The sequence below is a fragment of the Mustelus asterias genome, chromosome 8 (genome assembly GCF_964213995.1).
Source record: "Mustelus asterias chromosome 8, sMusAst1.hap1.1, whole genome shotgun sequence".
In the NCBI taxonomy this organism is placed as follows: domain Eukaryota; kingdom Metazoa; phylum Chordata; class Chondrichthyes; order Carcharhiniformes; family Triakidae; genus Mustelus; species Mustelus asterias.
The window spans coordinates 11,815,535-11,841,632 of record NC_135808.1 but is presented as its reverse complement, the minus strand read 5'-3'; the positions used below and the strand labels follow the sequence as shown (position 1 = coordinate 11,841,632).

At 53.0% G+C, this 26,098-nt stretch overlaps 1 protein-coding gene and 1 long non-coding RNA gene across 2 annotated transcripts in view; both read right to left on the bottom strand.

Moving 5' to 3' along the window:
* Nucleotides 1-26,098, bottom strand: part of LOC144496854 (uncharacterized) — a 238,082-nt gene that overhangs the window by 3,077 nt on the left and 208,907 nt on the right. The gene's annotated exons all lie outside the window — the stretch shown is intronic.
* Nucleotides 1-26,098, bottom strand: LOC144496853 (vesicle-trafficking protein SEC22b-like). Its single transcript, XM_078217422.1, has 5 exons — nt 25,889-26,098; nt 11,441-11,550; nt 8,803-8,963; nt 2,826-2,972; nt 1-288 (listed from the first exon to the last, which is right to left on the bottom strand). The coding sequence occupies exons 1-5, from the start codon at nt 25,961-25,963 to the stop codon at nt 140-142; spliced, it is 642 nt and encodes a 213-aa protein (XP_078073548.1). The 5' UTR covers nt 25,964-26,098; the 3' UTR covers nt 1-139.

Below are 26,098 nucleotides of genomic sequence, written 5' to 3'. Positions count from 1 at the left end.
TTGAACGATAAGAGTCACTTTTACATTGTCAGTCGGTAGTACAGTTTGTTAGTGTTCCAGAACGTTCCCGGTTAAAGGTCCATGTTACTTGATTCCCGAGTTGCCGCCGTGTCCGTCCGCCCATCCCGAGTGGTACCGATCACAACCACCAGAAGTAAAGCATGACCATGAAGAGACAGATGCCGGTCGCTGCCGCCTTGGTGAAGCGGGACCTGGAATTGAGTTCCTTTGCGTCGTGTTGGTATTTCTTGGACAGGCTGGACAGGTTGCTTGCTTTGGTGTTGAGGGCTGAGGAAGAGAGAGAGAGATTTAGAAGGTTCAAACCTACCCGTCCCCACATCCCCGATGCCAGCCCTCATCAGCCAATGGGCACAGTCAACACTTGGATCGCCCAAGGGTCACTGGTCGGGGTCAAAGGTCGAGTGGCAGCAAGAGGCTACCTGGGAATGACCCCATTGCCCCCCACGCCTTCAGCAAGGGGCTGGGAACAAAGTTGACAGCACAGCCCAGAATTGGGTATGCAAAAGATGAGACTAAGCCAACCATTGGACGCAAGCGACTGGGAGGATATCCAAGACATCGAACCATTCATAGAAACATAGAAGATCGGAGCAGGAAGATGCAATTTGGCCCTCGAGCCTGCTCCATCATTCTTCACGATCATGGCTGATCGTCCAACTCAATAGCCTCATCCTGCTTTCTCCCCATAACCTTGGATCCCATTCACCCCAAATGCTATATCCAGCCGCCTCTTGAATATATTCAATGTTTTGGCATCAACTACTTCCTGTAGTAATGAATTCCACAGGCTCACCACTCTTTGGGTGAAGAAATGTCTCCTCACCTCCGTCCTAAATGGTCTACCCAGAGTCCTCAGACTGTGACCCCTGGTTCTGGACTCCCCCCACCATCGGGAATATCCTTCCTGCATCTACCCTGTCTCGTGCTGTTAGAATTTTGTAAATCTCTATGAGATCCCCCCTCGTTCGCCTGAACTCCAGTGAAAACAATCCTAACCGAGTCAATCTCTCCTCACACATCAGTCCCGCCATCCCTGGAATCAGCCTGGTAAACCTTTGCTGCATTCCTCATGTGGATTTTTCCATGGACAGCTGGTAGACTCGATGGGCCGAACGGCCTCCTTCTGTGTTGCAAATGAATCCACGACGTTCCCAAACATGTTGCTCGGGATGAGTCAGTAGCTTGAGACACCTGACAGCCAGGGAGTTTGTAATGAGGGCAGCTTAGAGTCTCCGGAACAGCTCAAGTATAAAGATACTAAACCCAAACATTACATCAGAGGGGGACAGGAGACGACCACAAAGGCACATTCAATATCCAGAGCTCTGGGCCATATTTCCAAATTTGGCCAATCGGCCCTTTGGCTCATCTACCCTTTCCCTTGACATCCAGTCAGCAAAGAAAGAAACTGCACACGTGGAGGCTATTCGGCCCATCCCGTCTGCTGGCTCCTGGAAAGAGAGATCCAGTTCGTCCCCGTCTTTTCAAATCGACCGCAAATCTTTTTCAAGCATTTATCAACATCCTGGGGGTTACCACTGACCACAAACTAACCTGACTGGCCACATAAATACTGTAGCTACTTGAGCAGATTGGCACCACATCTACAAACATTCAATCCCTCCTCCACCGACGCTCAGTAGCAGCAGTGTGTACTATCCACAAGGTGCACTGCAACAATTCACCAAAGATCCTTAGACAACACCTTCCAAACCCACAACTACATCTAGAGGGACAAGGGCAGCAGATATCTGCAAACACTACCATCCAGATGTTTCCCTACAAGTCACTCAGCAACCTAACTTGGAAATATACTGCCGTTCATTCACTGTCGCTGGGTCAAAATCCTGGAATTCCCTCCCGAGCAGCACTGCCGTCATAGGATCCCGACAGTACAGAAGGAGGCCATTCGGCCAACTGAGTCTGCACCGACCAAAATCCCACACAGGCCCTGTAACTCACGGTGAGGCGGCACGGTGGCAGTGGTTAGCACTGCTGCCTCACAGTGCCAGGGACCCGGGTTCAGTTCCTGGCTTGGGTCACTGTCTGTATGGAGTTTGCACATTCTCCCCGTGTCTGCGTGGGTTCCCTCCGGGTGCTCCGGTTTCCTCCCACAATCCGAAAGACATGCTGGTTAGGTGATTGACCCGAGCGGGCACCAGAGTGTGGCGACTAGGGAAATTTCACAGTAATTTCATTGCAGTGTTAATGTAAGCATTTCTTGTAACTAATAATTAAACTTTAACTTTGTAACCCCAAATATTTACCCTGCTAATCCCCCTGAAATTAAGAGGCAATTTTTAACCTGGCCAATCAACCTAACCCGCACATCTTTGGACTGTGGGAGGAAACCGGAGCACCCGGAGGAAACCCATGCGGACACGGGGAGAATGCGCAAACTCCACACAGACAGTGACCCAAGGCCGGAATTGAACCTGGGTCCCTGCCGCTGAGAGGCAGCAGTGCAAACCACTGTGTCACTCCTTCTCAGGCCACCACTGCGGGTGTACCTACATCACATGGACTGCAGCGGTTCAAGAAGACAGCTCATTACCACCTTCTGGAGGACAGCAAGGGATGGGCAATAAATGCTGGGTCGAGCCAGTGATGCCCACATCCTGTATTAAAAATAAATCCCAGGTCTATTTTAAAGTGATTGTGGATCGTCCCAGTTTCACGGTAACTCGCTGCGCAAAGACAAACTCACGCCGTTGGCGTTCTGCTTTCCGTAATTGTCTAAAACCCGCGCCCCGGTGGGACCCGGCCCCCTGGACAGTGTGAACCGGTGCCCGGCGGCGACTCACCCGAGAGGGCCTCCCCTCGCTGCAGTACCTCCTCAATGTTCGTCACCATAATCCGCTGGACATCGTGAAGCTCACTATTGATGGAGCCCAGCTTGCGACGGGACCAGGAGTCGCTGTAGGATTTCTTCAGCTTCTGAATGTAGGTGTCTGCGGGAGGGAGGGAAGAGGAATCGGTAAAGAGGAAGCGAGTGAGGGCCATCGGAACACAGGCGGTGACGGCCAGTCTCGGTGGGTGAAACGTGTGCAGATAAACGGTCCAACAGATTATCACTCTCATCCACTGGACAAGAAGCCACCAACTGTCCCAATTGGACAACCGGGGACGTTACTGACTCTGATCACAGGATTCACAACCAACCAGCAGGCACAGGGCTGAGCTACTTTTGAGGGAGTGCTGCACTGTCAGAGGGTCAGTATTGAGGGAGTGCTGCACTGTCAGAGGGTCAGTGCTGAGGGAGTGCTGCACTGTCAGAGGGTCAGTGCTGAGGGAGTGCCGCACTGTCAGAGGGTCAGTACTGAGGGAGTGCTGCACTGTCAGAGGGTCAGTACTGAGGGAGTGCCGCACTGTCAGAGGGTCAGTACTGAGGGAGTGCCGCACTGTCAGAGGGTCAGTACTGAGGGAGTGCCGCACTGTCAGAGGGGCAGTACTGAGTGAGTGCCGCACTGTCAGAGGGTCGGTGCTGAGGGAGTGCCGCACTGTCAGAGGGTCGGTGCTGAGGGAGTGCTGCACTGTCAGAGGGTCGGTACTGAGGGAGTGCCGCACTGTCAGAGGGTCAGTGCTGAGGGAGTGCTGCACTGTCAGAGGGTCGGTACTGAGGGAGTGCCGCACTGTCAGAGGGTCAGTACTGAGGGAGTGCCGCACTGTCAGAGGGTCAGTGCTGAGGGAGTGCCGCACTGTCAGAGGGTCAGTGCTGAGGGAGTGCTGCACTGTCAGAGGGTCAGCGCTGAGGGAGTGCCGCACTGTCAGAGGGTCAGTGCTGAGTGAGTGCTGCACTGCCGGAGGGTCAGTACTGAGGGAGTGCTGCACTGTCAGAGGGTCAGTACTGAGGGAGTGCCGCACTGTCAGAGGGGGAGTGCCGCACTGTCAGACGGTCAGTGCTGAGGGAGTGCTGCACTGTCGGAGGGTCAGTATTGAGGGAGTGCTGCACTGTCGGAGGGTCAGTACTGAGGGAGTGCTGCACTGTCGGAGGGTCAGTACTGAGGGAGTGCCGCACTGTCGGAGGGTCAGTACTGAGGGAGTGCCGCACTGTCGGAGGGTCAGTACTGAGGGAGTGCTGCACTGTCGGAGGGTCAGTACTGAGGGAGTGCTGCACTGTCGGAGGGTCAGTACTGAGGGAGTGCTGCACTGTCGGAGGGTCAGTACTGAGGGAGTGCTGCACTGTCAGAGGGTCAGTGCTGAGGGAGTGCCGCACTGTCAGAGGGTCAGTACTGAGGGAGTGCCGCACTGTCAGAGGGTTGTTGCAGAGGGGTGCGCCCCATCAGGTGGGTGTAAAAGATCCCATGGCATTACCTGTAAAGACTCGCATTCCAACCATTATCTTGTGAATTGAGTTTGTGTCTGTCTGTGACCTCTTTGTGAACACAAGTCCTCACTCTCCTGATGAAGGAACCTGAGACTCTGAAAGCTAGTGACAAATAAACCTGTTGGACTTTAACCTGGTGTTGTGAGACTAGTTACTGTGATTACTAAAAACTGAACAGGGGAGTTTCACACGATATTCTGTCCAGTATTCATCCTAAATTAGCATCCAAAAAAAATCTCAGAACTGCTCTGATCACATGGAGAATGTGGATGGCCGGAGTTTCCTTTAGTACAGTCGGAGATACCCTCAGAAATACATCCCCGGCTGTAGCCTGCTTTGGGGTGTCTGAGATTGTGGGAGGTGCCATGTGAAGGCTGGTCATTCTTGACACTGGCATGGCAGCTGGGGGTTTAAACTGGTTCCTCAGTCACTGTGACCCAGACATGAACTGAGCTCAAATACCATGCAGCCTGGAGACCAATTAACCCTCAATCACCGCGAGCTGATCTTTCTCCCAAAGCAGCCGTTGCCCCGGTTACCCGTCCTGCGAGACTTTGTCTTTAGTTTCCACACTGGCACCAGGGGAATACCAACGTCAGCTCAGAGCGTACATCACCGCTCAGACTGGCACTCCCACACAGCTTGCTTTTGAACCAGAGCATTCCCGGGAGAACCCCGCACCCTCCTCTCTCTCCCGAGGCACGGCTGAACCACCTGGCACCTCCTCCCGGCGGCCCCGTCCTCCTGGGAGCTGGGGGAAGGAGCGGCGGTCGGATATTCAACCACAGTGGGATTCACATCCCGGGTTTGACACTCAATGCCCCCCCCCCCCATCAAATCGCCCAGGGGTGAGGATGGTCGCGAAACATCTGCAGCCCACTGCATCGAAGCTGGTGAAAAAAAGCCAGGCTGTCAAACTTTTTCATCTGCCACTCATCAGGACAGACAGAAGAGTGCCACATTTCAAAGGGAGCAACAATTTGCACTGCATGAGGGGGGTGGCGGAGGGAGCTGAGTTTTACAACACAGAAAAAGGCCCTTCGTGACTACACCAGCCATCAAGCACCTATCTATTCTAATCCCATTTTCCCGCACTTGGTCTGTAGTCTTCTATGCTATGTCGTTTCAAGTGCTCATCTAAATGCTCCTTAAATATAGTGAGGGTTCCCTGCCTCTGCCAACCTTTCAGGCACTGAGTTCCAGATTCCCACCACCCTCTGGGTAAAAAGGCTTATCCTTCTTAACCTCCTGCCCCTGACCTTAAATCTATGCCCCCTGGTTATTGATCCCTCTACTAAGGGCAAAAGTTCCTTCTTATCCCCCCTATCTATATCCCTCAGAATTTTCTTCACCTCAATCAGATCCCCTCTCAGCATTTTCTGCTCCAAGGAAAACAACCCCAGTCTAACCAGTCTCTCCTCATAGCTGAAACTCTCCAGCCCAGGCAACATCCTGGTGAATCTGCTCTGCACCCTCTCCAGTGCAATCACATCCTTCCTATAGTGTGGTGACCAGAATTGCACAGAGTACTCTAGCTGTGGCCTAACCAGTGTTTGAACAACTCCATCATAACCTCCCTGCTCTTAATAATCTATGCCTTAGCTAAGTTCAAAGATGTGCAGGTTAGGTTGATTGGCCATGCTAAATGGCCAATCAACCTAACCTGTTGCCTTGTGGATTCAGAACTGGCTTGCCTGCAGAAGGCAGAGAGTGTGTATAGATGGGTCTTTTTCTGAATGGAGGTCGGTCACCAGTGGAGTGCCCCAGGGATCTGTTCTGGGACCCTTGCTGTTTGTCATTTTCATAAATGACCTGGATGAGGAAGTGGAGGGATGGGTTGGTAAGTTTGCCGACGACACGAAGGTTGGTGGTGTTGTGGATAGGTTGGAGGGATGTCAGAAGCTGCAGCGTGACATAGATAGGATGCAAGACTGGGCGGAGAAGTGGCAGATGGACTTCAACCCGGAAAAATGTGTAGTGGTCCATTTTGGCAGGTCAAATGGGATGAAGGAGTATAATATCAAGGGTAAGACTCTTAGCAGTGTAGAGGATCAGAAGGACCTTGGGGTCCGGGTCCATAGGACTCTTAAACCGGCCTCACAGGTAGAGGAGGTGGTTAAGAAGGCGTATGGTGTGCTGGCCTTCATCAATCGAGGGATTGAGTTTAGGAGTCGGGAGATAATGATGCAGCTTTATAAGATCCTCGTCAGACCCCACTTGGAGTACTGTGCCCAGTTCTGGTCACCTCATTACAGGAGGGATGTGGAAATGATTGAAAGGGTGCAGAAAAGATTTACAAGGATGTTGCCTGGATTGGTTGGCATGCCTTATGAGGATAGGCTGAGGGAGCTCAGTCTTTTCTCCTTGGAGAGACGAAGGATGAGAGGTGACCTGATAGAGGTGTACAAGACGTTGAGAGGTATAGATTGGGTGGATTCTCAGAGGCTTTTTCCCAGGGCTGAAATGGTTGCCACAAGAGGACACAGGTTTAAGGTGCTGGGGAGTAGGTACAGAGGAGATGTTAGGGGTAAGTTTTTCACTCAGAGGGTGGTGGGTGAGTGGAATCGGCTGCCGTCAGTGGTGGTGGAGGCAAACTCGATAGGGTCTTTTAAGAGACTTCTGGATGAGTACATGGAACTTAATAGGATTGAGGGTTATAGGTAAGCCTATATATAAGCCTCGGTAGGTAGGGACATGACCGGCGCAACTTGTGGGCCGAAGGGCCTGTTTGTGCTGTATTTTTTCTATGTTCTATATTACCCTTTAGTGTCAGGGAGATTAGCAGGGTACATACATGGGGTTATGGGGCTAGGGCCTGGAGGGGATTGTGGTCAGTGCAGACTCAAAGGGCTAAATGGCCTCCTTCTGCACTGTAGTGATTCTATGATTCTATGAATAAAGCCAAGAATGCAGGCTTGGAGGGCCAAAGGGCCTTTTCCTGTGCTGTAATTTTCTTTGTCCTTTGAATTCCATATGCCTTCTTAACCACCTTATCTACCTGTCCTGCTGCCTTCAGGCCCCATGGACATGCTCCCCAAGGTCCCTCTGTACTTCCTAGTGTATTCCCTTGACTTGTTCATCCTCCCAAAATGCCTCACCTCACATGTTCGGTTGGCAAGGTGACCAATTGGCCGAGGCATTTCCACAGATGATACGCCAGGGAACCACCGTCCCTTTGGTTGGCCTTTGACCTTTTTGGCTTGGTCCTGATGAGTGCGAGATAAAAAGCTTCGACAGCCTGTCTCTTTTATTCACTCTATTACCAAGGGATTTATTAAATTTACCTTTAAAACGAGAAAGCGCTGCGGTTTGATGTGGTGGCGTTAATTCTTCAGGAAATGTGTATTAAATGGTGCACGACCAAGATTTAGATCATACAGAGAATTTTGATCCCATGTGTGAGCACCCAGGGCCCGCAAGGCAAGAGTTCTCATCACTGACCCAACACTTTAGACTTTCTTCCTCTACCCCAAGTCAAAAGCCACCCCCCCCACTGTGGCTTTCATCTTAGTTGAGTCGGCAGCTAGGAAGGCAAATTCAACGTTAGCATGCATGTCGAGAGGGCTAGAACACAAGAGCAGGGATGGACTTCGGAGGCTGTATAAGGCTCTGGTCAGACCCCAATTGGAATATTGTGAGCAGTTATGGGCCCCGTATCAAAGCAAGGATTGTGTTGGCCTTGGAAAGGGTCTGGAGGAGGTTCACAAGAATGATCCCAGGAATTAAGGGTTTGTCACATGAGGAGCGGTTGAGGAGTCTGGGTCTATACTCGATGGAGTTTAGAAGGATGAAGAGGGGGATCTAATTGAAACTTACAGAATACTGAGGGGCCCGGATAGAGTGGACGTGGAGAGGATGTTTCCCCTAGTAGGAAAAACTAGAACCAGAGGCACAACCTCAGACTGAAGGGACGATCCTTTAAAACAGAGGTGAGGAGGAAGTTCTTCAGCCAGAGGGTGGTGAATCTGTGGAACTCTTTGCCACAGAGGGCTGGGAAGTCAGGTCATTGAGTGTCTTTAACACAAAGACTGAATCATAGAATCCCTACAGTACGGAAGGAGGCCATTCGGCCCATCGAGTCTGCACCGACCATAATCCCACCCAGGCCTTATTCCCGTAACCCCACATATTTACCCTGCTAATCCCTGACACTAGAGTCAATTTAGCATGGCCAATCAACCTAACCCGCGCATCTTTACTGTGGGAGGAAACCCACGCAGACACGGGGAGAATGTGCAAATGCCACACAGACAGTGACCTGAGGCCGGAATTGAACCTGGGTCCCTGGCACTGTGAGGCAGATAGTTCCTTGATCAATAAGGGGTTCGAGGGTTATGGGGAGAAGGCAGGAAAATGGGGATGAGAATCGTAACAGGCGTGATTGAATGGCGGAGCAGACTCGATGGGCCGAGTGGCCTAATTCTGCTCCTATAATCTTATCTATTTTTTCTTACCAAATTCAATGAAGACGTAGGGTCTGGAGACAGTGGACACCTTCTTAATGTAGAGCTCGCTAAACTCGGCCTGCAGGTCATCCAGGAAGGCATACGCCATCTTCTTGGAGTAGTTCCCCTCGCACAGCACCAGGTAGCAGACGCCTCGGTCGATCAGGTAGCTGTCGGCACACACAAAGAAAGATCCCACTGAAACGCGACATCAAGGCGACACCAAGATTGGTCGGGGGGTTAACAGCGAAGGAGGTCGTAGGTTACAGGCCCATATAGTGGTCAGATGGGCAGAGCAGTGGCAGATGATATTTAACCCTGATATGTGTGAGGTGACGCACTTCGGAAGAAGCAACAAGATGAGGGAGTATTTAATGAATGGGAGAACATTGGAAGGCTCGGGGGAACAGATGGATCTTTGGATCATTATTCACAGATCTCTGATGGCGACAGTACAGGAGAATAGGATAGTTAAGAAGGCATATGGGACACTTGCTTTCATCAGTTGCGGTATGGGGTATACGAGCAATGTTGGAGTTGTACAGAATGTTGGCTAGGCCACAGCTGGAGTACTGCGAACAGTTCTGGCCACCTCACTATAGGAAGGATACGATTGCACTAGAGGCAGTATGGAGGGGATTCACCAGGATGTTGCCTGGGATGGAGCATTTGAGTTAGAAGGAGAGACTAGATCGGCTTGGATTGTTTTCTCAGAGCGGGGAAGGCTGAGGGGGGACATGATTGAGCCTCCACTACCCTCTCAGGTTCCAGAACCTAACCTCTTCCTGTCTGAAGAAGCTCTCTCTTGTATCGCATTTGCTTCTTTCACCGATAACTTTAAGTCCACGTCCTTCTCTTCCCCATTCTCACATGAATAGGAACAGTTTCTCCCCATCCACTCTGTCCAGATCCCCGACGGTTCGGATCATCCCGTGGCACTGTCAGAGGGATGCATTTGAACTTTATCAGCCACCTATTTGCCCATTTTGCTAACGCACCTATGTCCCTTTGAAGTTCCACACTGTCCCCCTTACAGTCCACCATCCTTCCTCGCTTTGTATCATCCGCAAACTTGGAATTTGTGGCCCGAAGATCTCGATATTTATAGCAGATAAAATTTGATTTATTATTGTCACATGTATTGGTACACAGTCCTAACACTGACCCCCTGGGGAACTCCAAGACAAACCTTCCTCCAGCCCAAAAAAATCCATAAACCACTTCCCTCTGTTTCCTGTAATTCAGCTAAAATAGTATCCAAATATACGCAGGTTAGGGGGATTGGCCATGCTAAATTACCCCTTAGTGTCCAAAGCTGTGTAGGTTAGGTGGATTGGCCGTGCTAAATTGCTCCTTAGTGTCCAAAGATGTACAAATTAGGTGGATTGGCCATGCTAAATTAACCTTTAATGTCTAAAGATGTGCAGGATAGGTGGATTGGCCATGCTAAATTGCCCCTTCGTGTCCCAAGAAGTGTAGATTTATGGATTAGCCATGGTAAATGTAGAGGGTTACAGGGATAGGGTGGGGGTAAGATACTCTATCAGAGAGTAGTTGCAGACTCGATGGACCGAATGGTCTCTGCTGCACAGTATGGATTCTATGTTAATGTCCCTTCTATTTCTCGAGCTGTGACTCTGCCTATAAGTCTATTGTGCGGCACTGCATCAAACGCCTTCAGGAAGCCATTGAACAGAACATGTCAGTGACGCCCGCATCCAATGAAAGAATGAATGAGTAAAAGTGAACCCATCCAAACACGGTGGACAACCCGATTTAAAGCTCTGCGCTTTCCCTTGGCAACCTGAAAGATGGTGGGTAAGATCGAATTCCAACCTACAGTAATCCCAGTGGCTCAAGGGGTTAAAAGCATTGCTTAACCTGCTTCTGAGACAGACACATTGGAATAACTGGCTCCTTTTCAGAATGGAACAATGTAACTAGTGAAGCACTGAAGGGATCAGCTCTTGGCCTCCAATTGTTCACTATTTACATGAATCACCTGGAGGAAGGAACAGAACGTAACGAATCCAAATTTGCCAATGATACAATGAAGGGCAGGTTGTGATGAGGATATTGTGATTTTGCAACAGGATATCAGTGGCTTGGGCAAAAACCTGGCAAATGGAATTTAGAATCATAGAACCAAGCAACTCACAACCCATCAACCCTGGACCCTGCTGCATCCAAATTCACCCATCCACCCCCACCCCAAATCCACCCCCCCTTCCCCACCGCAACTCCCCCATCCCCGCCCACCCTAATTCACCCATCCTGCCCATTTCCCCCTCAACCCCCCCCCCCCCCATCCCAAACTCACCCAACTACCCTCTCCCACCCCATTGCGCCTTCTGGACTAACCCACCCATTTTGCCCCATAGTCTCACTCACCCACCCAAGTCCATCGTCCTGGTACGCCAACACGCTCATTGAATCTGCCTCCTACCTCACCCACTGAATCTCCGACCGTCAGGGCACTGGTTTACTCAAACCGCCTTTAACGGGAGTCACTGCCGGGAGGCAGGGGGGGGGCACACCGGGGGAGGGGGAGACGGTGGGGACGGAGGCAAACAGTTGAACACGAACATTGCCGGCAAATCCAGATCCAATCCCACACACGACGCAATCGATAAATCGCATCACCTACTGAAACATCAGAAGCCCCGTCTCCAGGGTGCACCGGGTCGGAGAATGTTCCGTCAGCTTCCGGAAGAGTTGCTTGGCCTGGTTTTGATACTCCTGTAGATTCCGGCCTGACTGTAACAAAAACAAATTAAGTCATGGAATCATTACGGTTCAGGAGGAGGCCATTTGGCCCAATCCTTCCATGCTGGCCATCTGCAAGCCAACCTAGACTGTCCTGCTCCCTCGTCCCCCACCCTCCCAAAACCTCAGCCTTTCCAGGCTAACCTTGGAGCTAAAATCTCCCAATGTCCGGGGACCATTCGGGTGAATCTCCTCTGCACCCTGTCTGGAAGACACTCACATTCCTCCAAACGTGTGGTGTCCAGAACTGGATGCAATACTCCAGTTGTAGTCTAACCATAGCATGATGAAGGGTCAGCACAACTTCCCTCCTTTTGCATGCAATACTTACACTTATGAGGCCCAAGGTCCCACATGTTTTGTTAGCCACCCCACCATGGGTGGCACAGTGGTTAGCACTGCTGCCTCACATCACTAGGGACCCGGGTTCAATTCTGGCCTTGGGTGGCAGGCTGTGTAGAGTTTGCACATTCATAGAATCCCTACAGTGCAGAAGGAGGCCATTCAGCCCATTGTGTCTGCACCAACAACAATCCCACCCAGGCCCTGTCCTCATAATCACCCTGCCAATCCCTCTAACCCACACATCCCAGGACACAAAGGGTCAATTTAGCACGGCCAATCAACCCAACCCGCAGATCTTTGGAGCGTGGGAGGAAACTGGAGCACCCGGAGGAAACCCATGCAGACATGGGGAGAACGTGCAAACTCCGCACAGACGGTGACTCAAACCGAGAATCCAACCCAGGTTCCTGGAGCTGTGAGGCAGCAGTGCGAAACGCTGTGCCAACGTGCCCACGTGCTCTTGTGTGTCTGCGTGGGTTTCCTCCGGGTGCTCCAGTTTCCTCCCACAGTCCAAAGATGTGCGGGTTATGTGGATTGGCCACGCTAAATTGCCCCTTAATCTCCAAAGATGTGCAGGTTAGGTGGACAGTCTGTCTATTCAGTCACCGTCACTATCCTGCTGCAATCCATTCCGATGATCCTCATTGTTTGACACTCCAAATTTGAGATCATCAGCAAATTCAAACATGTTACTGATTTCCAACATCCAAGCCACTTTGTCTGTCAGTAGTTGGTGCAGTGATCCTCAGGAATCACCACCCTCCCGTCCGAAAAATAACCATTTACCGTCACTCACTGCTTTCTGTCCTTGAGCCAAATGTTTTATCTGACTGGACACTGATCCTATCCCGTGAGCCAGAATTTTGTTACCCAGCCTGTAATTTGGTACGGTTTTCAAAAGGTTTAAAATCCATGTCCACTGCATTCCTTTATCAGCTTGTTACTTCACTCAAAAACTCTAATTTCGACAAAAAAATCAATTCAACTTTTATAGATTTCCATTGTAATGTATATAACCAAATGTTAGATAATGATGAGGCAGCACATTATGCTAAAAAAGATACCATTTCAAAGGTGACCCTGTAAATTTCAGAGATCCAACGCCAAGGTCATGCACTCCCAGGGCAGGTACAGGGGTTAGATACAGAGTAAAGCTCCTCTACACTGTCCCCATCAAACACTCCCAAGATAGGTACAGCACAGGGTTAGATACAGAGTAAAGCTCCCTCTACACTGTCCCATCAAACACTTCCAGGACAGGTACAGCGCCGGGTTAGATACAGAGTAAAGCTCCCTCTACACTGTCCCCATCAAACACTCCCAGGATAGGTACAGCACGGGGTTAGATACAGAGTAAAGCTCCCTCTACACTGTCCCCATCAAACACTCCCAGGATAGGTACAGCACGGGGTTAGATACAGAGTAAAGCACCCTCTACACTGTCCCATCAAACACTCCCAGGACAGGTACAGCGCCGGGTTAGATACAGAGTAAAGCTCCCTCTACACTGTCCCCATCAAACACTCCCAGGACAGGAACAGCACGGGGTTGGATACAGAGTAAAGCTCCTTCTACACTGCCCCCATCAAACACTCCCAGGACAGGTACAGCACGGGGTTAGATACAGAGTAAAGCTCCCTCTACACTGTCCCCATCAAACACTCCCAGGACAGGTACAGCACGGGGTTAGATACAGAGTAAAGCTCCCTCTACACTGTCCCCATCAAACACTCCCAGGACAGGTACAGCACGGGGTTAGATACAGAGTGAAGATCCCTCGACACTGTCCCCATCAAACACTCCCAGGACAGGTACAGCACGGGGTTAGATACAGAGTGAAGATCCCTCGACACTGTCCCCATCAAACACTCCCAGGACAGGTACAGCACGGGGTTAGATACAGAGTAAAGCTCCCTCTACACTGATGATGGTGGGGAACTGGGAGGGGAAGGAACATGCTCGGAGGAATGGAAATGCATCTCACTGATACTCCACACACATCTGCATCGCTGTGAACAGGCATAGATGAGAAGACTAACTCTTCACCTTGTCTTCAGCTCCCGTTCCATATTGATTCAGCGAGACATCTGTGCTTGGGTTTTAACCTGCCAGGGAAGGCAATGCTTGCCCACCGACTTAACGTAGTTCCCGTGTAGAGTCCTGCATGAGACCCGACTAAGTCCACCAGCCTGGCGGGCTGGATCATACCACCCCAACAGGCCCAGCAGGGCAGGCCTGCTCTACACTCCCCCTTCCTGGGGGCAGGTACAACACAATCAGATTCCAGCCTGCAGTTCACCCTGGGGGTGTCCGTTACTCTATATCACCTTCTGCTGTGAACAGCATGACAGGCCTGACAGAATACATTCTCAACAATCTTCCGTCAATGTCGCTTCAGGTCTGTATTAAACCGTTTCCAGGAAGCTCTCCAGTGTTAGCGAGGTTATCGTCTGTTCCAGTGTCAAAACACAGTACCAGGGAGTGTGCGAAGGCTGTTTGCTAACCTTCTGACGGCAGCCACTATCTGACGGACCTTTGCTCGGTAATGTTTTACTTCATTGCCGCATCAAGCAGCCAGGTTCACAGCTGGAGAACGTGTCCTGGGAAAGACGGAGAGGCGATATATCAGATCAGGGCAGCAGGGGCACGTGTGACAGCTGAAGGTGCGTGGATTCCGGGAGGGAGTGGGGAGGGGGAACAGATGCATTTTGGGGTGCTGGGAAAAGGACAGCTTAGAACAAAGAACAGGAGCAGGCCCTTTGGCCCACCAAGCCTGTACTGGTACAGGACACCTTTAACACCACATTGTGCACTCTCTCTTCTCCTTCTCTATGAACAGTATGCTTTGTCTACATAGCGTGCAAGAAACAATACTTTTCATTGTATACTAATACACGTGACAATAATAAATCAAATCAAACTAAAGACCTTTTGCCTCTACACAGTCCGTATCCCCCTGCCTATTCATATATCTGTCACGATGCCTCTTAAACGTTGCTACTGCTTCTACCACCTGCTCTAGCAGCGCATTCCAGGGACTCGCTACTCTCAATGGACAGCACAGTGGTTAGCACTGCTGCCTCACAGCGCCAGGGATGTAGGTTCGATTCCCAGCTCGGGTCATGGTCTGTGTGGAGTTTGCACGTTCTCCACGTCTGCGTGGGTTTCCTCCGGGTGCTCCGGTTTCCTCCCACAGTCCAAAGGTGTGGTGGTTAGATGCTAAATTCTTCCTCAGTGTACCCGAACAGGCACCAGAGTGTGGCGACCACTAACTTCACTGCAGTGCTAATGTAAGCCTACTTGTGACACTAATAAATAAACTTTAAACTCGGTGTAAAAAAAAAACTTGTCTCTCACATCTCCTTTAAAAACTTTCCCCTTTTTACCTTAAATCTATGTCCCCTAGTAATTGACACTTCTACCCTGGGGGAAAAAAAACTAGACTATCCATTCTATCCATGCCTCTCATCATTTTGCAAACTTCTATCAGGTCCCCCCTCAGCCTCAGACATTCAAATAAAAACAAACCAAGTTTGTCCAAACTCTCCTCATAAAACGCTCCAAACCAGGCAACATCCTGGGAAACCTTTTCTGTACCCTCTCCAAAGTCTCCACACCCTTCTAGTGCGGCGCTCAGAACTGGATGCAATATTCCAAATGCGGCCCAACTAAAGTTCCTTTATTTTGGATTTGATTTATTATTGTCACATGTATTAGAATACAGTGCGAAGTATTGTTTCTTGTGTGCTACACAAAGCATACTGTTCATAGAGAAGGAAAGGAGAGAGTGCAGAATGTAGTGTTACAGCCATAGCTAGGGTATGGAGAAAGATCAACTTAATGCAACATAGGTCCATTCAAAAGTCTGATGGCAGCAGGGAAGAAGCTGTTTTTGAGTCGGTTGGTACGTGACCTCAGACCTTTGTATCGTTTTCCAATGGAAGAAGTTGGAAGAGAGAATGTCTGGGGTGCGTGGGGTCCTTGATTATGCTGGCTGCTTTTCCGAGGCAGCGGGAAGTGTAGACAGAGTCAATGGATGGGAGGTTGGTTTGAGTGATAGACTACATTCACGGCGCTTTGTAGTTTTTTGCGGTCTTGGGCAGAGCAGGAGCCAGACCAAGCTTGATACAACCAGAAAGAATGCTTTCGATGGTGCATCTGTAAAAGTTGGTGAAAGTCATAGCTGACATGCCAAATTTCCTTAATCTTCTGAGAAAGTTGAGGCGTTGGTGGGCTTTCTTAACTATACTGTCAGCATTGGGGACCAGGACAGGTTATTGGTGATCTGGACATCTAAAAACTTGAAGCTCTCGATCCTTTCTACTTCGTCCCCGTTGATGAAGACAGGGGCATGTTCTCCACTGCGCTTCTTGAAGTCGATGATTAGCTCCTTTGTTTTGTTGACATTGAGGGAGAGATTATGCAGCTGATGGAATGGGGAACAGTTAATGATTGAGCTTTACCTCAGGGTGGGGGCAGGGCTGAAGCGCGTGCGAATCACGTCTTTGGAGAAACAAAATGTTTGTTACAACACAGCGCCTTTCGCAACCTCAGGACGTCCCAGAGGCCCCGACAGCCAACGAAGCATTTTTTGAAGTGTCGTCATTGTTGTAACGTTGGAAGTACAGCAGCTAATTAGCACACAGCAAGATCCCACAAGACAGCAGTGTGATAATGACATCATCGGTCTCAGTGATGTTGGTTGAGGAAGAAATATTGACCAGTGTGAAATAGTCTCACAGGATCATTTGAGAAAACAGACAGTGCCTCTGACAGTGCGGCACTCCCTCAGCACTGACCCTCTGACAGTGCGGCACTCCCTCAGCACTGACCCTCTGACAGTGCAGCACTCTCTCAGTACTGACCCTCTGACAGTGCAGCACTCCCTCAGTACTGACCCTCTGACAGTGCGGCACTCTCTCAGCACTGACCCTCTGACAGTGCAGCACTCCCTCAGTACTGACCCTCTGACAGTGCGGCACTCCCTCAGCACTGACCCTCTGACAGTGCGGCACTCCCTCAGCACTGACCCTCTGACAGTGCAGCACTCCCTCAGTACTGACCCTCTGACAGTGCGGCACTCTCTCAGCACTGACCCTCTGACAGTGCAGCACTCCCTCAGCACTGACCCTCTGACAGTGCAGCACTCCCTCAGCACTGACCCTCTGACAGTGCAGCACTCCCTCAGCACTGACCCTCTGACAGTGCAGCACTCCCTCAGTACTGACCCTCTGACAGTGCGGCACTCCCTCAGCACTGACCCTCTGACAGTGCAGCACTCCCTCAGCACTGACCCTCTGACAGTGCAGCACTCTCTCAGCACTGACCCTCTGACAGTGCGGCACTCCCTGAGCACCAACCCTCTGACAGTGCGGCACTCCCTCAGCACCAACCCTCTGACAGTGCGGCACTCCCTCAGCACCAACCCTCTGACAGTGCGGCACTCCCTCAGCACCAACCCTCTGACAGTGCGGCACTCCCTCAGCACCAACCCTCTGACAGTGCGGCACTCCCTCAGCACCAACCCTCTGACAGTGCAGCACTCCCTCAGCACCAACCCTCTGACAGTGCAGCACTCCCTCAGCACTGACCCTCTGACAGTGCGGCACTTCCTCAGCACTGACCCTCTGACAGTGCGGCACTTCCTCAGTACTGACCCTCTGACAGTGCAGCACTCCCTCAGTACTGACCCTCTGACAGTGCGGCACTCCCTCAGCACTGACCCTCTGACAGTGCGGCACTCCCTCAGCACTGACCCTCTGACAGTGCAGCACTCCCTCAGTACTGACCCTCTGACAGTGCGGCACTCCCTCAGTACTGACCCTCTGACAGTGCGGCACTTCCTCAGTACTGACCCTCTGACAGTGCAGCACTCCCTCAGTACTGACCCTCTGACAGTGCGGCACTCCCTCAGTACTGACCCTCTGACAGTGCGGCACTTCCTCAGTACTGACCCTCTGACAGTGCGGCACTCCCACAGTACTGACCCTCTGACAGTGCGGCACTCCCTCGGCACCGACCCTCTGACAGTGCGGCACTTCCTCAGTACTGACCCTCTGACAGTGCGGCACTCCCTCAGCACTGACCCTCTGACAGTGCAGCACTCCCTCAGTACTGACCCTCTGACAGTGCGGCACTCCCTCAGTACTGACCCTCTGACAGTACGGCACTCCCTCAGCACCGACCTCTGACAGTGCGGCACTCCCTCAGTACTGACCCTCTGACAGTGCGGCACTCCCTCAGCACTGACCCTCTGACAGTGCAGCACTCCCTCAGCACTGACCCTCTGACAGTGCAGCACTCCCTCAGTACTGACCCTCTGACAGTGCGGCACTCCCTCAGTACTGACCCTCTGACAGTACGGCACTACCTCAGCACCGACCTCTGACAGTGCGGCACTCCCTCAGTAGAAAAATCATGGAGGATATTTGGTACGATGTGTCTGCAGTGGGACATGAACCCACATCCTTCTAATTCAGAGGCTAAAGTGATACTCACTGAGACAGTGGGGACTACAATAGGGGCAGTTGCAGCATAAGGGACGATTAAACCGTGAGAGGTTGACAGGTGGTGTTTGGAAAGAGAGACTTTTAATTGTCCAGAGCCAGATAAAGAAATCTCAATATCAGATATATTTATTATATTGTTTATCACAGCTCATGCTTTAGATCGATATGTCCTGGCTGTAGATACTGTCCCCCTCTCTCCTACATAATTATAGAATCCCTACAGTGCAGAAGGAGGCCATTCAGCCCATCGAGTCTGCATGAACAACACTCCCACCCAGGCCCTATCCCCGGAACACCACACATTTACCCTGCTTGACACCAAGGGGCAATTTAGCATGGCCAATCCACCTAACCCGCACATCGTTGGAGTGTGGGAGGAAACTGGAGCACCCGGAGGAAACCCACGCAGACACGGGGAGAACGTGCAGACTCCGCACAGACAGTGACCCAAGGCCGGAATCCTCACTCCCCACACCAGTCCCTTCTATATCTGCTGGGCCAATGTACCATTGCATCCCTACTCGTTACCCCCTCCAAACGCATGCCCTCGAGTTGCAATGGCCCCTCTTTAACACCTTTGCTCGTTCTCCCAACATTTTCACCTCCCCCACTGATCCCCTCACACCTGGAGATACATCATCAGCCCCAATGCTGGGAGGGGCGAGACCTCATGTACCTCCGTCCTGGGACCTCCAAGCACCACTCCAGTTGACACATGTGTCTTCCTTGTACGAAGGCAGATAACTACCTGAATGGTTGTAAATGGGGAGAGGGGAGTGTGCAGCGGGGAGGGGAGTGTGCAGTGGGACCTGGGTGTCCTTGTGAACCAGTTGCTGAAGGTAAGCAGGCAGGTGCAGCAGGTGGTAAAGAAGGCAAATGGTATGTTGGCCTTCATCGCAAGAGGTTTCGAGTACAGGAGCAGGGATGTGTTGTTGCAATTATACAGGGCCTTGGTGAGGCCACACCTAGAGTATTGTGTGCAGTTTTGGTCTCCTTGTCTGAGGAAGGATGTTTTTGCTCTCAAGGGAGTGCAGCGAAGGTTTGCCAGGCTAATTCCGGGGATGGCGGGACTGATGTATGAGGAGAGATTGACGAGGTTAGGATTGTTTTCGCTGGAGTTCAGACGAATGAAGGGGAATCTCATAGAGACTTATAAAATTCTAACAGCACGAGACAGGGTAGATGCAGGGAGGATGTTCCCGATGGTGGGGGAGTCCAGAACCAGGGGTCACAGTCTGAGGATTCTGGGTAGACCATTTAGGACGGAGGTGAGGAGACATTTCTTCACCCAAAGAGTGGTGAGCCTGTGGAATTCATTACCACGGGAAGTAATTGATGCCAAAACATTGAATGTATTCAAGAGGCGGCTGGATATAGCAATTGGGGTGAATGGGGTCAAAGGTTATGGGGAGAAAGCAGGATTAGGCTATTGAGTTGGATGATCAACCATGACCGTGATGCATGGCGGAGCAGGCTCGAAGGGCCAAGTGGCCTCCTCCTGCTCCTATGTTTCTGCACACTATACCCCACTTATAGAGCGGGTCTTCACTCCACAGAATCAGTACGGCGCAGAAAGAAGCCATTCGGCCCATCGTGTCAGCACTGGCTCTCCAAACGAGCATCATGACTTAGTCCATTCCCCTGCCCTTTCCCCGTACCCCCTGCACACCGTTTCTATTCAAATAATCATCCAATGCCCTCTTGAATGTCTCGATTAAATCTGCCTCCGCCACACTTCCAGGCAGAATATTCCAGACCCCAAACTACTCGCTGTGTGAAAAAGTTTCCTCTCACACCTCATTTTCTTCTTTTGCAAATCACTTTAAATCTGTGCCCTCTCGATCCTTTTACGAGGGGGGAACAGTTTCTCGCCCTCCTGATTTTGAATATCTTTATCTAATCTCCTCTCAGCCTTCTTCTCTCCAAGGACAACAGTCCCAACCTCTTAAACCTATTCTCGTGACTGAAGTAAATACACCACAAAACCAAACAGCGATGAGGTGGCCCGAATATCTCCACAGATTTGTCAACTCTGATTGAAGCCATTCCAAGTGGTCTCATGACATGACACTTCCAACCCACCCATCAAAGCAGACAAACAGAACAACGCTTCTGCTGTCTCCGGAGGCTAAGGAAATTCAGCATATCCGCTACGCCTCTCACCAATTTTTACAGTGACAGTATAGAAAGCATCCTTTCCGGGCGTATCACAACTCGGCAGGACTCCTGCTCTGCCCAAGACCGCAAGAAGCGGTCGTGAATGGCATGCTTTGTCTGCATAGCGCGCAAGAAATAATACTTTTCACTGCATACTAATACGTGTGACAATAATAAATCAAATCAAAATCAGATAGTGAAATCTCCTCGAGAGATCGCACTGCAATCACTGCTAACTCTCAGCTATGATGTGGAGATGCTGGTGTTGGACTGGGGTGGACATGATGAGAGGTCACACGACACCAGGTAGAGCACTGCTCCTTCCTCAGGTGAGCTGACAAAGGAGGAGCACTCCGAAAGCTTGTGATTTCAAATAAACCCGTTGGACTATAACCTGTGTCGTGTGACGTCTGAGCTCTCAGCTAGTAAAGTCAATGGTAATATCACCATTGATGCAAACTCGCTCCCAGTGCAATCGCTATATTCCATGAAGTCTGCCACTGCCTGGGAGGCCCTGTCATGGAGAAGATTAGGAAGGATCTCAAAGCCACAAGTTTGTTGTGTATTAATGCAGGTGATTCAGATGTGATAAAGACAATTCCACACCAAAGGGAACTGGCATTCTGCTGGATATCATAGGAATATTTAAAAATGTATTCATAGAATTTCACAGCGCAGGACCGAACCAACACTGACAACAATCCCACCCAGGCCCCCTTCCCACAACACCACCCATTTACCCTGCTATTCCCCCTGACACTAAGGGGCAATTTAGCATGGCCAATCCACCTAACCCGCACGTCTTTTGGACTGTGGGAGGAAACCGGAGCACCCGGAGGAAATCCAGACACAAGGAGAACGTGTAAACTCCACACAGACAGTGAGCCGAGGCCAGAATCGAACCCGGGTTCCTGGCGCTGTGAGGCAGCAGCGCTAACCACTGTGCCACCAAGCCGTCCAAATTGTATGACTGGAATTACAAAGTCTTGTGGTTGAAGTCCCCAATCCAGGATTGTGTGTGCAGCACTGACAGAGTGCGGCACTGTCTGAGGTGCTGCCTTTCAGATGAGGCAGTGGTACAAAGAACAACGAAAATTACAGCAAAGGAACAGGCCCTTCGGCCCTCCAAGCCTGTACCGACCATGCTGCCCGACTGAACTAAAACCCCCGACCCTTCCGGGGACCATCTCCCTCTATTCCCATCCTATTCATGTACTTGTCAAGACGCCCCTTAAAAGTCACTACCGTATCCGCTTCCACTACCTCCCCCGGCAACGAGTTCCAGGCACCCACTACTCTCTGTAAAAAATCTGCCTCGTACATCTCCTTTAAACCTCGCCCCTCACACCTTAAGCCTATGCCCCCTAGTAATTGACTCTTCCACCCTGGGAAAAAGCTTCTGACTATCCACTCCGTCCATGCCTCTCATAATCTTGTAGACTTCTATCAGGTCTCCCCTCAACCTCGGCTGCACTCCCCAGTACTTTGTCTGCACTCTCTGGAAATTACAGAAGATCCCGTGACCCTATTTCAGAGAGTGGAGGGATAGTTGGTTGCCTTAATTAGCTGGGGAATTGTATGTAAAAGCAGGGAGGTTATGATGGTGCTGTATAAGATGCTGGTGGGGCCACAGCTAGAGCACTGTGTGCAGTTCTGGTCGCCGCACTACATGAAGGATGTGATTGCACTGGAGAGGGTGCAGAGGAGATTTACCAGGATGGTGCCTGGGATGGAGAGCTGCAGTTGTGAAGAGAGGCTGGTTAGGCTGGGGTTGTTTTCCTCAGAGCAGAGAAGGCTGAGGGTGCAACCTGAGTGAGGTGCACACAATTCTGATGGACAGAGATAGGAAAGAAACATTTCCCCTTTGTAGAGGGGTCAGTAACCAGGGGGCACAGATTTAAGGGAAGGAGCAGGAGGTTTAGAGGGGATTTGAGAATAAACCTTTTCACCCAGAGGGTGGTGGGAATCTGGAATTCGCTGCCTGAAAGGGTGGGAGAGGAGGGAACCCTCACAACGTTTAAGAAGCATTTACATGAGCATTTGAAATGGCAGAGCGTACAAAGCTACGGAGCAAGTGCTGGAAAATGGGATTAGTCGGGTAGGTGCTTGAGGGCCGACAAAGATACGATGGGCCGAATGGCCTCTTCTTTCCGTGCTGCAAAACGCAATGACTTCTCTCCGGCCTTTGCCATTTCTCCCTTAAATCGACACCACCGAACAAAAAGGCCACACAAAATGATGTGGTCATTGACACGCTGGCGATTGTGCCCGCGGGAACTCGCTGCGGGCAAACTGCTGGCTGCCACGTCCATCGCAACACGACAGACTGACTGCAGATCACAATAAAGAGTTCCTCCCTTCGACAAACTGGCAACCCGGTGCCAACAGCCAGCAGTGCCGGGTGCGGGTATAGCCAAAGGGCGTGAGCCAGTGGGAATGCTCCCAGGTGGCAGAGGGTGGCATCTTTTTGTCAACACAACAGAGATACAATCACCCCCCACGCAGGCACATACACAACCCTTCCCATTCCCACCACAGCTCTCCTCCAAGGAGGTATAGAGAAGGGGGGGGGGGGTAGTTTGCATGCACTCAAACTTAGCAGCAGCAGGGAATGCAGAGTGAGGAAAGGTATCGATTCAGCCGGCAACAGCAAGGAGAGAATAAGGCCGACAGTCAGTGTGCTTTTGTTAAACTGGGAGCCCAGATGTGTGCGAGAGTGTTGAGTAATTACTTGTTACTTCTCCTTCAGTGCCCCCCGCAATAACACACAGAGCGAGGGGGAGGAGAGGGAGAGAGGAGCCCCCCGCTGCCCCCTTACCCACTCCCCCTCTCCTACCCGCTCCCCCGCTGCCCCCTTACCCACTCCCCGCGGCCCCTCTCCTACCCACTCCCCTGCTGCCCCCTTACCCACTCCCCCTCTCCTACCCGCTCCCCTGCTGCCCCCTTACCCACTCCCCCTCTCCTACCCGCTCCCCTGCTGCCCCCTTACCCACTCCCCGCGGCCCCTCTCCTACCCGCTCCCCTGCTGCCCCCTTACCCACTCCCCCTCTCATACCCGCTCCCCTGCTGCCCCCTTACCCACTCCCCGCGGCCCCTCTCCTACCCGCTCCCCCGCTGCCCCCCTACCCACTCCCCGCGGCCCCTCTCCTACCCGCTCCCCTGCTACCCCCTTACCCACTCCCCGCGGCCCTCTCCTACCCGCTCCCCTGCTGCCCCCTTACCCACTCCCCGCGGCCCTCTCCTACCCGCTCCCCTGCTGCCCCCTTACCCACTCCCCGCGGCCCCTCTCCTACCCGCTCCCCTGCTGCCCCCTTACCCACTCCCCGCGGCCCCTCCCCTACCCGCTCCCCTGCTGCCCCCTTACCCACTCCCCGCGGCCCCTCTCCTACCCGCTCCCCTGCTGCCCCCTTACCCACTCCCCGCGGCCCCTCCCCTACCCGCTCCCCTGCTGCCCCCTTACCCACTCCCCGCGGCCCCTCTCCTACCCGCTCCCCTGCTACCCCCTTACCCACTCCCCGCGGCCCCTCTCCTACCCGCTCCCCTGCCGCCCCCTTACCCACTCCCCGCGGCCCTCTCCTACCCGCTCCCCCGCTGCCCCCCTACCCACTCCCCGCGGCCCCTCCCCTACCCACTCCCCGCGGCCCCTCTCCTACCCGCTCCCCTGCTGCCCCCTTACCCACTCCCCGCGGCCCCTCCCCTACCCACTCCCCGCGGCCCCTCCCTTACCCACTCTCCGCCTCTCCCTTACCCGCTCTCCGCCCCTCCCCTACCCACTCCCCGCGGCCTCTCCCCTACCCACTCCCCACGGCCCCTCCCTTACCCGCTCCCCGCCCCTCCCTTACCCGCTCCCTGCCCCTCCCCTACCCGCTCTCCGCCCCTCCCCTACCCGCTCCCTGCCACCCCTCCCTTACCGGTCCCTGCCACCCCCTTACCCGCTCTCTGCCCCTTCCTTACCCGCTCCCCGCCGCCCCCTTACCCGCTCCCCACCCTGCCATTACCCGCTCCCGCCGCCCCCTTACCCGCTCCCCGCCCCTCCCTTACCCGCTACCCGCCCCGCCATTACCCGCTCCCGCCCCGCCATTACCCGCTCCCCGCCCCTCCCTTACCCGCTCCCTGCCACCCCTCCCATACGCACTCCCCGCCCCTCCCTTACCCACTCCCCGCCCTTCCCTTACCCGCTCCCTGCCACCCCTCCCATACGCACTCCCCACCCCTCCCTTACCCACTCCCCGCCCCTCCCTTACCCGCTCCCTGCCACCCCTCCCATACGCACTACCCGCCCCTCCCTTACCCACTCCCCGCCCCTCCCTTACCCGCTCCCCGCCCCCCGCTTACCCGCTCCCCGCCACCCCTCCCTTACCCGCTCCCCACCACCCCTCCCTTTCCCGCTCCCCGCCACCCGCTTACCCGCTCCCCGCCACCTCTCCCTTACCCACTCCCCGCCACCCCTCCCTTACCCGCTCCCCGCCCCCGCTTCCCGCCACCCCCCCTTACCCGCTCCCCCCACCCCTCCCTTACTCGCTCTCTGCCCCTCCCCTACCCACCCCCGCCCCTCCCTTACCCACCCCCCCTCCCCTACCCGCTCCCCACCCCTCCCCTACCCGCTCCCCACCCCTCCCCTACCCGCTCCCCGCCCCTCCCCTCCCCGCTCCCCACCCCTCCCCTACCCGCTCCCCGCCCCTCCCTTACCCGCTCCCCGCCCCTCCCCGCTCTCCACCCCTCCCTTACCCGCTCTCTGCTGCCGCTTACCCGCTCTCCACCCCTCCCTTACCCGCTCTCCTTACTCTCTGAACCCCCTTTACCCGCTCCCTTTACCTCTTTACCCACTCCCTTTGCCCCTTTACCCGGTCCCTTTGCCCCTTTACCCGGTCCCTTTGCCCCTTTACCCGGTCCCTTTGCCCCTTTACCCGGTCCCTTTGCCCCTTTACCCGCTCCTTTGCCCCTTCACCCGCTCCCTTACGACTCTCTCTGTTCCCTAACCCGCTTTCTGCTTCTTACCTTCCTCTCTGTTCCATAGAATCCCTACAGTGCAGAAGGAGGCCATTCAGCCCATCAAGTCTGTACCAGCCACAATCCCATCCAGACCCTATTCCCGTAACCCCACATATTTACCCTGCTAATTCGCCCTGACACTAAGGGGCAATTTAGCACGGCCAACCCACCTGACCCACACATCTTTGGAGTTACTCCCTGACCTGACTCTCTCTCACTCCCTCCTTTACCTGACTCTGCAGCTCCTGACTCTCTCTGCTGCTCCTTACCTGACTCTGCAGCTCCTCACTCTCTCTGATGCTCCCTCTCTCTCTGCTGCTCCTTACCTGCTCATTCTCCTGCATTGAGGCTGCCAGGGGCAGCCCGTCCGCCACCCGGGCGATCATAGTCATCAGGATCATGTCTGCCTGTGTCTGGGGTGGAGAGAGGGAGCAGCAGCCGGCCTGGCTGCAGTTTGCACTGGGTTGTGGGATCAGGAGCAGCCCCGGGATCTGGCAGCGCCTCTGACTGACGTGGCTGATTCCCCAGCGCTGCAG